This window comes from Globicephala melas, chromosome 1 (assembly GCF_963455315.2).
Source record: "Globicephala melas chromosome 1, mGloMel1.2, whole genome shotgun sequence".
NCBI classification, from domain to species: Eukaryota; Metazoa; Chordata; class Mammalia; order Artiodactyla; family Delphinidae; genus Globicephala; species Globicephala melas.
The window spans coordinates 149465403-149480083 of record NC_083314.1 but is presented as its reverse complement, the minus strand read 5'-3'; the positions used below and the strand labels follow the sequence as shown (position 1 = coordinate 149480083).

The following is a 14681-nucleotide window of genomic DNA, read 5'->3' as shown; positions in this document are numbered from 1 at the left end:
AGCCCCAGCGTGTTCTGAACAACGGGGTGCAGTGAGGAGCCTTGGAACTCTTCTCCCTCTTTCCTTTTAGGAGGGATGTGTTCAGGGGCGTCAGACCATTTTCCTTTCATTCACCCACTCATTCATTCATTCCTGCAACAAATATCTATTAAGCCCTATTTTATTCCAGTGGTGAACAACACAGATGTCAGTGATCTTTGGAGTTTACATTTTAGTACAAAGAGACAGACAATTTGATATAAGAAAAATTAGATAGCGGGATACATTAGAGGAAAATGAAAATAAGGTGACTTCTGTTTACAACAGCCAGGACATGGAAGCAACCTAAATGTCCATCAACAGATGAATGGATAAAGAAGATGTGGCACATATATACAATGGAATATTACCCAGCCATAAAAAGGAACGAAACTGAGTTATTTGTAGTGAGGTGGATGGACCTAGAGACTGTCATTCAGAGTGAAGTAAGTCAGAAAGAGAAAAACAAATACTGTATGCTAACGCATATATAAGGAATTTTAAAAAGCGGTACTGATGAACCTAGTGGCAGGGCAGGAATAAAGACGCAGAGGTAGAAAACGGACTTGAGGGCATGGGGAGGAAGGGGAAACTGGTATGAAGTGAGAGAGTAGCATTGACATACATACCCTACCAAATGTAAAATGGATGGTTAGTGGGAAGCTGCTGCACAGCACAGGGAGATCAGCTCGCTGCTTTGTGACGACCCAGAGGGATGGGATGCAGGGGTGGGAGGGAGGCTCAAGAAGGAGGGGATATGGGGATATAAGTATACATACAGCTGATTCACTTTATTGTACAGTAGAAACTAACACAACATTGTAAAGCATTTATACGCCAATAAAGATGTGAAAAAAAAATAAGGTGACGATGAGTGACTGGGTAGCTACTTTAGATTGGACTGCCAGAGAGGGCCTCTATTAGAAGATGAAATTTAAACTGAGATCTAAATAATAGGAATTAACCAGAGAGAGAGATAAAAAGAAGTACATTTCAGGGCAGAGGGAATTGCTAGGGCAAAGGTCCCAGTGTGGGGAAGAGCTTGGCATATTTGAAGAATAGAAAGAAGGCCTGGGGGCCAGGAGCAAAATATGAGTGAGAAAAGGAGAGGGAGAGGGGGAGGGGAAGAGAGAGGAGGAGGGAGAGGCAGAGGGAGGGAGGGAGAGGGGGAGGGGAAGAGAGAGGAGAAGGGAGAGGGAGGGAGGGAGAGGGAGAGGTAGAAGTAGATAGGTAACATTAAAGAAACAAGTACTAAATGTGATACTGAATACAGTCTAAGAAAATATTAGTGCAGGTTGAAAGGGACAGGCTTCACTGAAGCAGGACTCAAATCAGACTCTGAGAGAGAAGTAAGAGTTTTATATATAGAAATAAATCAGCTATCCTTTCTAGGTTAGAAGGGTGAGTGTGGCATCAGGGAAGAGGTAGGGAGCAATAGCAAGAATAGGCCCAGGAATACTTTTCCTTCATAGCATTTCTCAGAGCGACAATGATTTATTTATGTGTGTGATTTTAAATTAAGGTTTCTCTCCTCCACTACTAGACTGTAAGCTCCATGTCATCAAGGACCATGTCTGTTTTATTTTCCATAATACGACTGACACAAAGACAGGCATTCAATAAGCATCTACCAAATGAATGAATGGCTAAGAATGAACACTCTGTGTCTGGGATGGACGCTGAGAAGGGTAGACCAAGCAGAGTAGAGGGTAGAGTCTAGGAAGCAGGAGATAAGGCTACATAAGTGTGAACTCATTTTCCTCACTGGTAGCATGGTATAACAACAACCATCTCATAGGGACATGTGATGGTTTTAAAATATGTCCACAAAATCTTTGATAGTCCTCCCTTCAAGAGGTGGACACAAATTCCCTTTCCTTTGAGCATGGCCTGCACTGAGTGTCTCACTTTTGGCCCACAGAATAAAGTGCAAGTGACAATGGGCAACTTTGAAAACTAGGTCATAAAAAAGCACTGTCTTCCTTTTTGCTCTCTTTTGGATCACTCACTCTGGATAAGCCGGCTGCCATGTTGTGATAACACTCAAGCAGCCCCATGGAGAAGCCATGGTGGGACAAACTGAGACCTCCTGCCAACAGCCATATGAGTGAGGATGCTTCAGTCCCAGTCAAGCCTTCAGATATGCAGCCCTGGCCGTATATCTTAGCTGCAACCTTAGAGAGATCCTAGCCAGAACAACTCAACTAAGCTGCTTCCAAATTTCTGACCCAGAAAACCTGTGAGATAATACATGTTTGTTGTTTTAAGTCATTAAGCTTTGGGACAAACGTAACACAGCAACAGATGACTAATACAGGCTATGAGGCTTAAATGAGATACATATCTAGAGCTCTCAGCACGGTACCTGATACAAACAAAATACCAAGTAAGTGTTAGCTCTTTAATAATGAAATTTAATAAGCACTTAAACATGCAATTCTCCATAAGTGCTCCAAAATACTCAGACTAATCTTCAACATTCCAACTCTATCCATTTAAAAATAAAATGGGTGAGAAACTTCAGCTCCAGAGAGATACTCTCAGCAAACTATAAACCTCTTAAGAGCAGCAGTTACATCAAGGAGGTTTTAACACGTGCCCTTAAAAAGATATGAATAACACTGAGGTCTGAAAAGCACATACGGAAATAGGTATTCTCATGCACTGTTAATGGAAATGTAAATTGGAGAAGACTTGTTAGATGGTTATCTAGGATTATCTGTCACAATTTGAAACATTTACACCCTTTAATTCAGCAATTTCATTTCTAGAAATCTATCCTAAAGGTTACTTGTTAAATCAAAAAGAATAAAATACTTAGGAATAAATCTAACTAAGGAGGTAAAAGACCTGTACTTGGAAAACTGTAAGACCCTGATGAAAGAAACTGAAGACGACACAAACAGATGGAAAGATAGATCGTGTTCATGGATTGGAAAAATTATTCTTAAAATGAGACCATACTGCCCAAGGTAATCTACAGATTCAATGCAATCCATATCAAAATATCAATGGCATTTTTCACAGAACTAGAACAAATAATTCTAAAATTTGTATGGAAACACAGAAGACTCTAAATGGCTAAAACAATCTTGAGAAAGAACAAAACTACAGGTATCATGCTCCCTGATTTCAAACTATAGTATAAAGCTACAGTAATCAAAACAGTATGGGACTGGCACAAAAACAGACACATAGATCAATGGAACAGAATAGAGAGCCCAGAAATGAACCCACACTTATCTGGGCAATTAATCTACAACAAATAAGGCAAGACCATACAATGGGGAAAAGACAGCCTCTTTGATAAATGGAGCTGGGAAAACTGGACAGCTACGTGAAAAAGAATTGAACTGGACTACTCTCTCATACCATGAACAAAAATAAATTCAAAATGGATTAAAGACTCAAATGTAAAGACCTGAAACCATAAGACTTCTACAAGAAAACACTGGTAGTAAGCTCTTTGACACTGGCCTTATTAATACTTTTTTGAATATGTCTCCTTAGGCAAGAGAAATAAAAGCAAAAATAAGCAAATGGGATTTCATTAAACTAAAGTGTTTTACACAGTGAAGGAAACTGTCAACCAAACAAAAAGGGATCCCACTGAATGGGAGAAGATGTTTGCAAATGATATATCTGACGAGGGGTAAATACTCAAAAATATACAAAGAGCTCATACAACAACATCTAAAAAACAAACAACCCAATTAAAAAATGGGCAGAGGATCCGAACAGACTTTTTTCCAAAGAAGACAGGCACATAAAAAGATGTTCAACATCACTAATCATCAGGGAAATGCAAATGAAAACCACAATGAGATATTGCCGCATACCTGTCAGAATGGCTACTATCAAAAAGACAACAAATAACAAGTATTGGCAAGGATGTGGAGAAAAGGGAACCCTCTTGCACTGGGAATGTAAATTGGTGCAGCCGCTATGGAAAACAGTAGGGAGATTTCTCAAAAAAAAAAAGAACAGAACTACCATATGATTCAGCAGTTCCATTCCTGGGTATTTATCCAAAGAAAATGAAAACACTAATTAGAAAAGATATATACACCTTTATGTTCATTGTAGCATTATTTACTATAGAAAAGATATGGAAGCAACCTGAGTGCCCATCAATAGATAAATGGATAAAGAAGTTGTGGTGTGTATGATACACACACACACACACACACACACACACACACACACACAATGGAATATTACTCAGCCATAAAAAAGAATAAAATCTTGCCATCTGTGACAACATGGATGGACCCAAAAGATGTTATGCTATGTGAAATAAGTCAGACAGAGAAAGACAAATACTGTATGATATCACGTATATGTGGAATCTAAGAAACAAATGAACAAACATAACAAATCGGAAACAGTTACAGATACAGAGAACAAACAGGTGTTTGCCAGAGGGGAGGAGGCGTGGGGGAAGGAAAGAACTAAGTGAGGGAGATTATGAGGTACAAACTTCCAGGTGAAAAATAAATGAGTCACAGGCATGAAATGCACAGTGTTGGGAATGCAGTTAATAACTATGTATTATCTTTATATGGTGGCATAAGTAACTAGACTTATTGTGGTGATCATTTTGAAATGTATATAAATATCAAATCACTATGTTGTATAACAGAAACTAACAGTATTATAGGTCAATTATAGTTCAAAAACAAACAGACTCATAAAAAGAGACCAAATTTGTCGTTGGTTACCAGAGGTGGGGTGGGGGGGAATTGTGAGGGGAGGGGGAGTGGGAGGAAGGTGGTCAAAAGGTACAAACTTCTTGTTATAAGATAAATAAGTACTAGGAATGTGATGTACAACATTATAAACTTAATTAACACTGCTGTACGTTATATATGAAAGTTAAGAGAGTAAATCCTAAGAGTTCTCATCACAAGGACAAATATACATATTTTTTCTACTTCTTTAATTCTGTATCTATATGAGATGATGGATGTTCAGTAAATGTACTGTGATAATCATTTTATGATGTATGTAAGTCAAATCATTATGCTATACACCTTAAACTTATACAGTGCTGTGTATCAATTATATCTCAATAAAACTGAAAGAAAACAAATTAAAAAAAGATTACTTTATGCTCACCAGCATAGAGATGTACGCTTAAGACTATTCACTGCTTTCTTATTTGTAACAGCAAAACTCTAGAAACATCTAAATGTCTAACACTAAGGGTGTAGATATATTGAGTAAACAGAGAACGCCGTAGAATATATACCTAATGACTCCATTTAGTTACACACACGCGTATGCATGTGCACACGCTAACCTAAAAGCTAATTCACATTAAAAGCTATTACAATTCTGTAAATGCATATAAAGGGGACTGTAAGAATGTAGCCCAGACTACTGACAGCGAAGAACTATGGGGACAGGGAATGTGTGTTATGTGTGTGTATCTGTGTGTGATGGGGGCACATACAGAGATGGGGTTGAAGGGGAGTTTTCGTAAGAGTTCTATGTGTATTTTACTATTAAATCTTATATAAGAATACATTCACATATTACTTATGAAATTTTAAAGACAAAAGGTGGGAAAGAAATATACACATAGGAAAACATATCACAAAGCTTTAGAAGGGGTGTGACAGATTTCCTTGGCTGGCCCTTTCCCCATGCCCTCCACTGGGCCTTCGAAGACTATCTTAACATGCTCAATCATAAAGTACTTGGAAGGGGTCTCCCCCATGTGTGTTTTACTCAGCCCCAAATCATGTACACAACTGGCTCTACACCAACTTGATGGGCAAGGATATGATTATTCCAAATGACCTATCAATTGTGTGGTTCCCTTTTTTTCACCTGAGGGAACAACTCCTTCCACTGACAACTGGCCAGAGCTTACAGGGACAACAAGCTGTGTTCTAGGTGGAACAATCTGGGTAGAAACTACTCTCCCAGGTACGGCTCTATCCTGAGGCTGCGGCAGAGCCAGATGCTAGTCACAGGTACCTCAAGAATGGTAATGGCTTCACGAATGGCCAGTGTGGCTGGTTGACAGCTATCATTTCACCCAAAACCAGAGGAGCAGCCTGAAAGCCGAGGCAATGTAAGGTGAGGTGCTGTTCCACTTCTCCCCATGCCCCAAACGCTCTAGGCCTAGGGTATCAGCTGCCTCACAGAAAGAGTATGCTCTGGAGAGCTGACCACTAGTGCTCCAATTACCAGGCAACACTTAGGACTTCTTACTCACTTATAAGACCTGGACCACACACTGTCAGTAGGACCCAGCTACAGTCCCAGAAACTGCAAAGCTGGATTCCATTTTTCAGCATTCCTCTCTTGGGTGGAATAATGCCCAAATCTGTGGAAAACTACAGCAAAGCTACATGTTTAACTAGAATAGAGAGACAAGGGGCACTCTCCCATTATTGATATCTGGGACTGCTTTGGTCTCTGACAGACACATTCTAGCATAGCATGTCAGAATGGATTCAAGTGTTATAGAACTTATCTCTAAAGTCACACATTGCAATTCAAAGAGTCTAAAAAGTTGAATTAGGTACAAACCATTAAGGAAAAATCCCCCACATTCCAGCCAAAAGAGGAGTCATGACTTTCATGCATATTACATGACTTTTCATTAGTGAAATTAAAAATAGCTACTGTAGACCATTTTATTAGACCATTTTACACTATAAAGCCTGAAATGCTGCTTTGGGGTTAAAATTAAGTGCTCTTTAAATAGTAAGTAAAAAAGTTACTAAAACAGACAATCATCAATGATGAATGATTATGAGCCCTGACAGGGACTCGACTTCACATCCTTTCAGCTTTATCTACTAAGCACCTACTGTGTCCTTTAGAGGTTATAAAGATGGAAGGCAGAGTAGAAAACTGGAAAGAAAACAGGTTCCTACAACTTGAATATTTTGTTAGAACTGCTACACAGCTGTTGACCTTGGTCAAACTACTTAACCTCATTGAGCCTTAGTTTTTTAATCTATAAAATGGAGATAGCACCTCCTACTTCACAGAGTTATAGAAGCGAAAAAGGAGAAAGGAGATCTCATATGTAGTACATCTAATGCCTTCTTTATGCAGGCATTTAATGAGTGGCAGTTACCATCATCATCAGTCTGTGCGCAAAGCTCAGAACACAATATACAACCTTCTGGTGTAATTAGATGCCTCAGAACGGTAAACTCCACGACTGGCTACTATAAAGAGCCCACAGTTTGCCCCAGAGAGAGATGCTAACTGTCTCTCAGTGCTTCATGATGGTTTACTTTCACCTGAGGTACTCTCTGGACAAACTGCTCATGTGCTCTGTGAATACAAGCAAGACCACAGTTTATCCTATTTTTCTTGTAAAAACGGAGTGAATACCTGCTTTTCCCTTATAACTCAGAGTCCAAGGCTAAATGATAACTAGTAAATACTAGGTGCTGCAACCCATCAATTATTTCACGAATACTTTTTAAAAATGAAAGAGAACTGAATAAAAAATAATAAAATATCATAAGGCAGCATAATATTAAGGACAAGTGACTGTTTTCAGAAACTTTTATTTCAGTCACATACACGTATGCATGTGTTTACCGGGTAATGATGGAAAATATTTCTTACTGTGGGTTCCAGGAAAAAGTTTGAAAGCTTCTGCCCCAGGCCACTGATCTCTGGTCGCAAGTGCTGAACCGCCCCACTCCCAAACTACTGCTGAAAGGAGGGGGTTGCTTCAAAAACAACAGCAAGCACTTCATTCTAGCATGGTGCTCTCTGCCCTGGCTGATTCTGAACTTTGTGACTCCACTCTGAGAAAAGAATATCCTCTTAGCCCCGACAGGGATGACAAAACTATTTTTAAGCACTTTGTGGGTGTACCATTCACTTGGCACTTGAGTTTTCTTCTCGACGCACACGTCTTTCTTAACTAAGCCACAGAAACTGAGAACAGGGGCTATAGTTACCAAGTGGCAACTGCAGCACCTTATTCGTATAAGCACAAGGTTTGACTGCTGAATCCTGACAATGCTGCATCAACATCTTCTGAATACGCCCTTTTCCTCTGGCAGAGTCTCTCTTTCGGAATGAATGTGAGATCTGGCCAATTTAGGGGCTGGAAAAGTTTAGGCTCTAGTCCTTCTTGCCTGGTCAAGGTATTTAACCAACTCTGCCATTTCCTCCAATGCTATTCTAGAATAATACTTACCATTAGCTGCTGATAAGTTTTTAGTACAGCATATAGCACTACACCCCAAGGCTGTAAGTTTGTAAACTATATTAAACAAAATAAGCTCTCACTATCTAATAAAAACAATTTTCTTGGGCGTTAGACAACACTTTTTTTTTTTCTTTTTTTTTTTTTTGCGGTACGCGGGCCTCTCACTGTCGTGGCCTCTCCCGTTGCGGAGCTCAGGCTCCGGACATGCAGGCTCAGCAGCCATGGCTCACGGGCCCAGCCGCTCTGCGGCATGTGGGATCCTCCCGGACCGGGGCACGAACCCGTGTCCCCTGCATCGGCAGGCGGACTCTCAAGCACTGCGCCACCAGGGAAGCCCAACGACACTGTTCTTAAATTTAATACCTACACTGTTCCTTAGGAAAAGTTGATTCAAGAATTTCTAACTTCCTCTAAACTGTTCTACTTGGTAAAACTCTGTTCCTCTGCAGAAAGGGTTAACATTTTAAATATTGGGTAAATGCATAACTATTACCTATTTTACCTGACTTTAATGTGTTGGGATCACAGTATGCAAAGCACCATTTCAAAAAGTAAAACAATCTGAAGTGAGTTCCCTATACTTACAGATACATACTGAACAGACAAAATGAAATATTCATAGCTTACACAGAAATAGAATCACACTTTTGCTACCTGCTTATTCATTTCTGTGATGTTTATCCAGACTTTGTTCAATCCCAGCTCTCCAGATTCAATCTTCTCAAGTTGTTTCTGTTTGCTGAGTAGTTCTTCGTTAAGTTTGGGAATTTCCTGGAATGAGCTTTTCTGATTAGATTCCACTGAAAGCAAAAATAAGAACAATAATAAATAGCCATAAAGTTCCCTCATGGCTCCAAGATGAAAAAATGATCCTACAGCAGGAAAGAAGACAGATTAGTGAAAGTTAATTCTGGGAGGATAATGACAATTCGTATCTATCAACTCCACTATTCTTTTATTTATGTAAATGTATATCTCTAACACTAAAGCTCCATTTAACTGGGGCTATTTCACTACTGGCAATACAACTTCTTAAAGTCAGGTGGCTAAAAATGATAACCAACAACATCAGCAGAGAGTTCGATTTGAATTTCAACTCTGTAACTTACTGGGATTTTGAGCAAACTACTCAAATTTTTTGAGCTTAGTTTCTTCACCTGTAATACAGTGATAATTCTAACCATCCTGTGAAGTATATTTTAAGTGAAAGAATGGCTGTAAAGCACTACACACAGCTGGCCAGGCATACAATACGTGATAAATAAATGTTAAGTACTGACCTGCTCAATTAAGAAGCTTTCTGACTGGTCAATGAAGATTTATAAACCTTACTCCATTAATGCTCAAGGTGACATCCTAAGTTATATCTCTAAATGTTTAAATCTATTTTTTTTCTATCTCAAATTGGTCAAACGCAAGATAGATTCTTGCCACCTTTCAAGTACTGTTATGAGAGCGAAGATATTTAAATCTTTTTCATAAACAGCAAATAGTGTTTTCTTAAATCAACCCCAAAGCTCAAAGTGAAACAGAAGATAAAGGAAAATGTTAGGTGAAGTATAGGGTATTATCTGGCCTTTCTTTTGGGAAACAACATCTCATGGATGGTTTAGAGATTTGCCAGCCTGCAGGTAGAGGCCTGAAAGAGTGCTTTCTCTTCTTTCTTTAGAGTATCCTTTCCTTTTCATGGAAAATAAAATACTGATTGATAGTGGTTGGTCCTCTAGGATAAAACCTATGTCTTTCTTTTAAAGCCACAGACTGCCTGATTAGTTGTCATATGCTTTCTTTAAAACCAAAAAGTGGCATAATGGACAGATAAAAAATAATTTACTAAAGTGTAAGTTCCCAGACTTTTTTTGTTCATTTCTGTATAGTTGGCGTTTAGAATATACCTGGCACACTTCAGGCACTCAGTAAGTATTAGAGACTAAATACATCTGGCCTTTGCTTACCTCCCAACCATATTTCTCATCACTTTAGCTACCACTTCAATCTACTTTCTAGCCAAGCTGATTTTCCTGACACACCAACCTCTTTAAGCCTCAGTGACTGCACACACTATTCTCTCTGCCTAGATGTCCTTGGCTTGCCCCTTCTTCATTTCTGCCACCTTAGCCTAGTTAATTCCTTTCAAGATTCAGCACAAAGAGCTGGCCCCCACCTTGGACCACCGTTACCTCTTTACCACTCCAAACTCTACTGAGCACTGAACACACTGTGCTATACTTATTTACTTGTCTGTCCCCTCCATCAGACTGACAGAGAGCTGCCTGAGGACAGGTCTTATTGGGTCCTGTATTCCCAGGGCCCAGCACAGTCCCACGTACACAGAAGCATGCAAATGCCTATCCAGTGAAATGACTGTATGGTATGAAATGGAGTTAATGTTATCCTATTAAGTTAAACAAAGAAAACTCAACAAATAAATAAATTCGACAACAAAAAAATCCCCCCAAAAATCAGGGGGTGGCGGTGGTATCCTCACTGTAAGCAAACCCACTACCTGAAAATTCAGAACTATTAAAAGAAATTAGATATTTTTATTCACTTTTCAAAAATATGTGAAGGATTTCTTTAAAAGTAGCAGACTTGGCTAAGTGCTTTTAATGTAACATTTGATTTACACACAGTTTGCAGGAATACATTCATCTCATATGGTAGGAATATTTTACCAGTCGAAATTAATGTAGCACTTATAGCACCCAACTGAATTTCGTATACATATCCAGTTAGGTTATAAAGAAAAACTTATCCCACACACGTCTGCCATTCTCTGGTGGTAAAACATCCTAAGGCTGGGGGAGAGTCTCTTTTTTTCCTGCAGTCTGTATGAATTAAGTAGAGGAGGAAGTAGGACAAACACATAAATAACTTGGATTAAAATTATTAACTAATAAACATGTGAGTCTGACAAGCCCTGAAAACACTCTGGATCCTGAGGATTGTATGAGCTAAGAGGGGATTATATTCATGATCTGATTTGGGGTTTTTTAGGAGAGATAAGACAAGCAAAGGCACTCTGATTACATAAGGGAATGAAGTATAGTAAACAAACAACTTATGATTACTAATTCATGTTCTTTCAACATGGAAAGCAACTTATTTAAAATTTAGTATAGTCATACTCAAAAGAACTTACTTAGCTCTTTTCCTGATCAGGAAATGGAGATTTTTGCCTACACCCTTTAGATACAACATATAATGCCAACAACAATACTTTATAATTATACATCTTTATAATTTGCAATAAATTTTTATGTAATTACTCATCTTGTGATCAAGCCCCTACTATGTGCCCGGCCCTGTACTTGGCACTAGTGCATACAAAAGACCCTGAAGCTCTCAGTCTAGTGGGGAGCAAGGCGTCGCCCCAGAATTACTATACAGTGTGACAAATGTTATGACAGAGGAATGCCCAAAGTGCTTTCGTAAAACAAATACATCTTTACATATTATGGATGGGAAAATGAGGCTCAGAAAGAATAAGTGACTTGCCTATGTTTCATAGCTAGTGATGAGCAAGTCAGGATTCGACAGTCAAACCTTGTGCTTCTAAGACCAATACTCTTTCTAGTATACTTCAGCTGTCACAGATGCTTATAGCCTAACAAGACCATTTTTAAGTTCTGCACTGAATGACCAAACTGCTACTCTCCCTGTATGACCAGCAATGAAGATGTCTGATTTATCAATACTGTCCTTTTCTTCCAAATTCTTTCCCCTCACTTTAGCCTTGAGCGATATGGAAGATTGCTTGGGAATAGAATCTTCTTTATAATAACTGTGGAGGTCTTCTGGAGTACCTGCTTCTAGAAGAAGAATACTAAGCTTAGAGTTTCAGGCCAGCCAGCACTTCAAGCTTAAGGATCAAGTTACTCCTTGGCCTCAAGGGAAAAATACCAAGCCTATCTGCTTTGCTTTCTGTTCCAGATATTTCAGCAATCCTGCCTCCTTTCCTCACAAGTGTCTTGGAAGATAATGAGACAAAGGACAAGGGGCTCTGAATTTTTCAAAAAGGTATTTAAACCAGGTCAGCAGGTGGTCTTATTTCCACTGTCCTCTTGAAAAACAAGAAATAAAAATAAACTTATTGAAATATATTGAAAGTAGAAGCATAATTCAAAGGAAGACTATTTAAATTTAACAAGATTAACCTCATTTAGCCAAGAAAATGGTTTTCACAAAAAAAACTCTTGCCAAGTAGTCCACAATGGTTCAGCCTGCGGATTGATTTATGCCCCAGGCCCTACCCCATCCTCCTTCAGGAAGTCCTGCTTTAGACTGTATAGGTGCTGGTGTATCTATTGCAGCAAACCAAAGCCCACAGAGCAGCTGGACTGACAATTCCAAATCTGCTTCATTCAACTGGCTGACAAATGCAGTCAGGGTCCCAGGGGAAGGCTGCTCAGTGATAGAAAGTAGGTCTCACAGTCCAGGGTACAACTCCTGGCATTTCCTGAATAGAGTATTTCCAGGTATTAACATGTGCTCAATAAATATTTGTATTAACATGTGCTCAATAAATATCTGTTGCCTGATCGATTGTCAGGTCTATTACATGTATACATTTCAAATATGCTTTTTTTTTTTTTTTTTTTTTCGGTACGCGGGCCTCTCACCGCCGCGGCCTCTCCCGTTGCGGAGCACAGGCTCCGGACGCGCAGGCCCAGCGGCCATGGCCCACGGGCCCAGCTGCTCCGCGGCACGTGGGATCCTCCTGGACCGGGGCACAAACCCGTGTCCCCTGCATCGGCAGGCGGACTCTCAACCACTGCGCCACCAGGGAAGCCCAAATATGCATTTCTAAACAAAGAAATTTCCTGAAAATGAAAAGCTCAGCTAAGGTACAAATTACACTGGTGTTCTAAAAACACAGGCACAGAGCAATCAGAGAAATGAATCCCTGGAAGGCAGAACTGAGCAATGTTTTGAAATGTATAAATAAACAATTGCTATATGTAACCAAAACAAGCTGTAGTACAAACGGAGGAGGCCCAACTAGTTATGGAGAGATGATGGCACAGACAGGTGTCGTCAGTGGTTATTTATAGTTAAAACACTGCTTCTCAGAACCTCATTTCCAAGTTATGATTACTACTTACCAAGAAAACACTGGCCTTAAAAACACCGTGTAAATACTGCTAAGGACAACATTCAGGAGAATACAAATACAAATCTCATTCTTACACTGTACTCTGATCCCACCAATTGATAAAACATATAGGTCAGGATGATCCTGGTAGAGAACTGTGGCCTACCCAATCCCATTCCCTGAATCAGAAGCTCAGAAGAAAACCAAAGTTAGTATTTCAATATATTTTTTTCAAGCAACATCACTAGGAACGTCATTAACATACTCACTAAGGATTAGCTGTCCCTAGGTCAGGTTTGGAACTTAACTAACTGCAGGCAGCAAAGAGAAGCTGGGGTGAAGGAAAGCTAGGATGTTGTGATCTCCTATGGCTTAAGAGAGGAAGTGAGGAAACAACTCTAATTCTAGTTCTGGGGCCAGATTTCTTTATGGCTTTGAGAAAGCCTGGTGGTCAGTTTCCTGGTGTGTTAAAGCTGCTAAAGTTAGGGTATTTTTGATTAACCTGAAACTGCTTCCTTAGCTTAGAAACTTTTTTTAAAAATTAATTTTATTATTTATAATAAAATTCAGATTGTAATTGTAGCTATGCACTAATTGTTAGTTAAAACAAAGACTGAGTAAAGCATCTTTTGGGCATAACTTTACTTTCTTTTTTTTTGTACATTGTTTTTAAAAAATTTTTACTAGTTTTAGAAAATTAACCCTTGAAACCTAGAACTAAACATCTCAGTGTTGCTAAAGGAAGATCTTTAGGTTAAAACAGGTTGAAGCTACCATGCAAACACACCTTTCAGAAAAAGTACTTTGGATGTGCAAAATACAACTTGACAATTTTGCATACATAAAACTCTTCAACTTCAAGTTTCTTAAACTTTAAAACACTCAAGAGACAAATATTTATTTCTGAGTTGGCATACAGTAAGCACTCCACACATGCTGGCTACCATTATTACTGCTCAGTCCTATGTTTCTATAGGTTTTTATTAAGGAGGAAACTGTCTGACAGACACTCCCACATGCTTTCTCAAATGTCCCTGTGAGGAGGAAGGAAACAGCCTAGTGTTGCTATTGCCACTTTATAGTTGGGGAATATGAAGTGGCAACAGGTGGAGATTAACCAAGATTCTAGACTTCTGGATCTTAGCCCTTGCCTTCTGCACTGTAAGTGTTGACTGCAATACCATTATTTCAGATGCTATTTGTCCTAGTGGTGCATAAGCACTGTTTTTTGTTTGTGGATTTAGAAATGAGTAACTGTTACTGCCTTCAAGCTGACAGCTAAGAAAGAGTTTAAAAATGCTGACAGGGGCTTCCCTGGCGGCGCAGTGGTTGAGAGTCTGCCTGCTGATGCACGGGACACCGGTTCGTGCC

General features: G+C 39.3%; 1 protein-coding gene across 2 annotated transcripts in view; it reads right to left on the bottom strand.

The window, feature by feature from the left end:
* EFCAB14 (EF-hand calcium binding domain 14) overlaps positions 1-14681 on the bottom strand; it is a 37554-nt gene that overhangs the window by 19697 nt on the left and 3176 nt on the right. For both annotated transcript variants that reach the window (XM_030870047.2, XM_030870049.2), the window contains exon 3: positions 8870-9015. In XM_030870047.2, coding sequence (XP_030725907.1) covers positions 8870-9015 — 146 coding nt within the window. The remainder of the gene's footprint in view (positions 1-8869; positions 9016-14681) is intronic.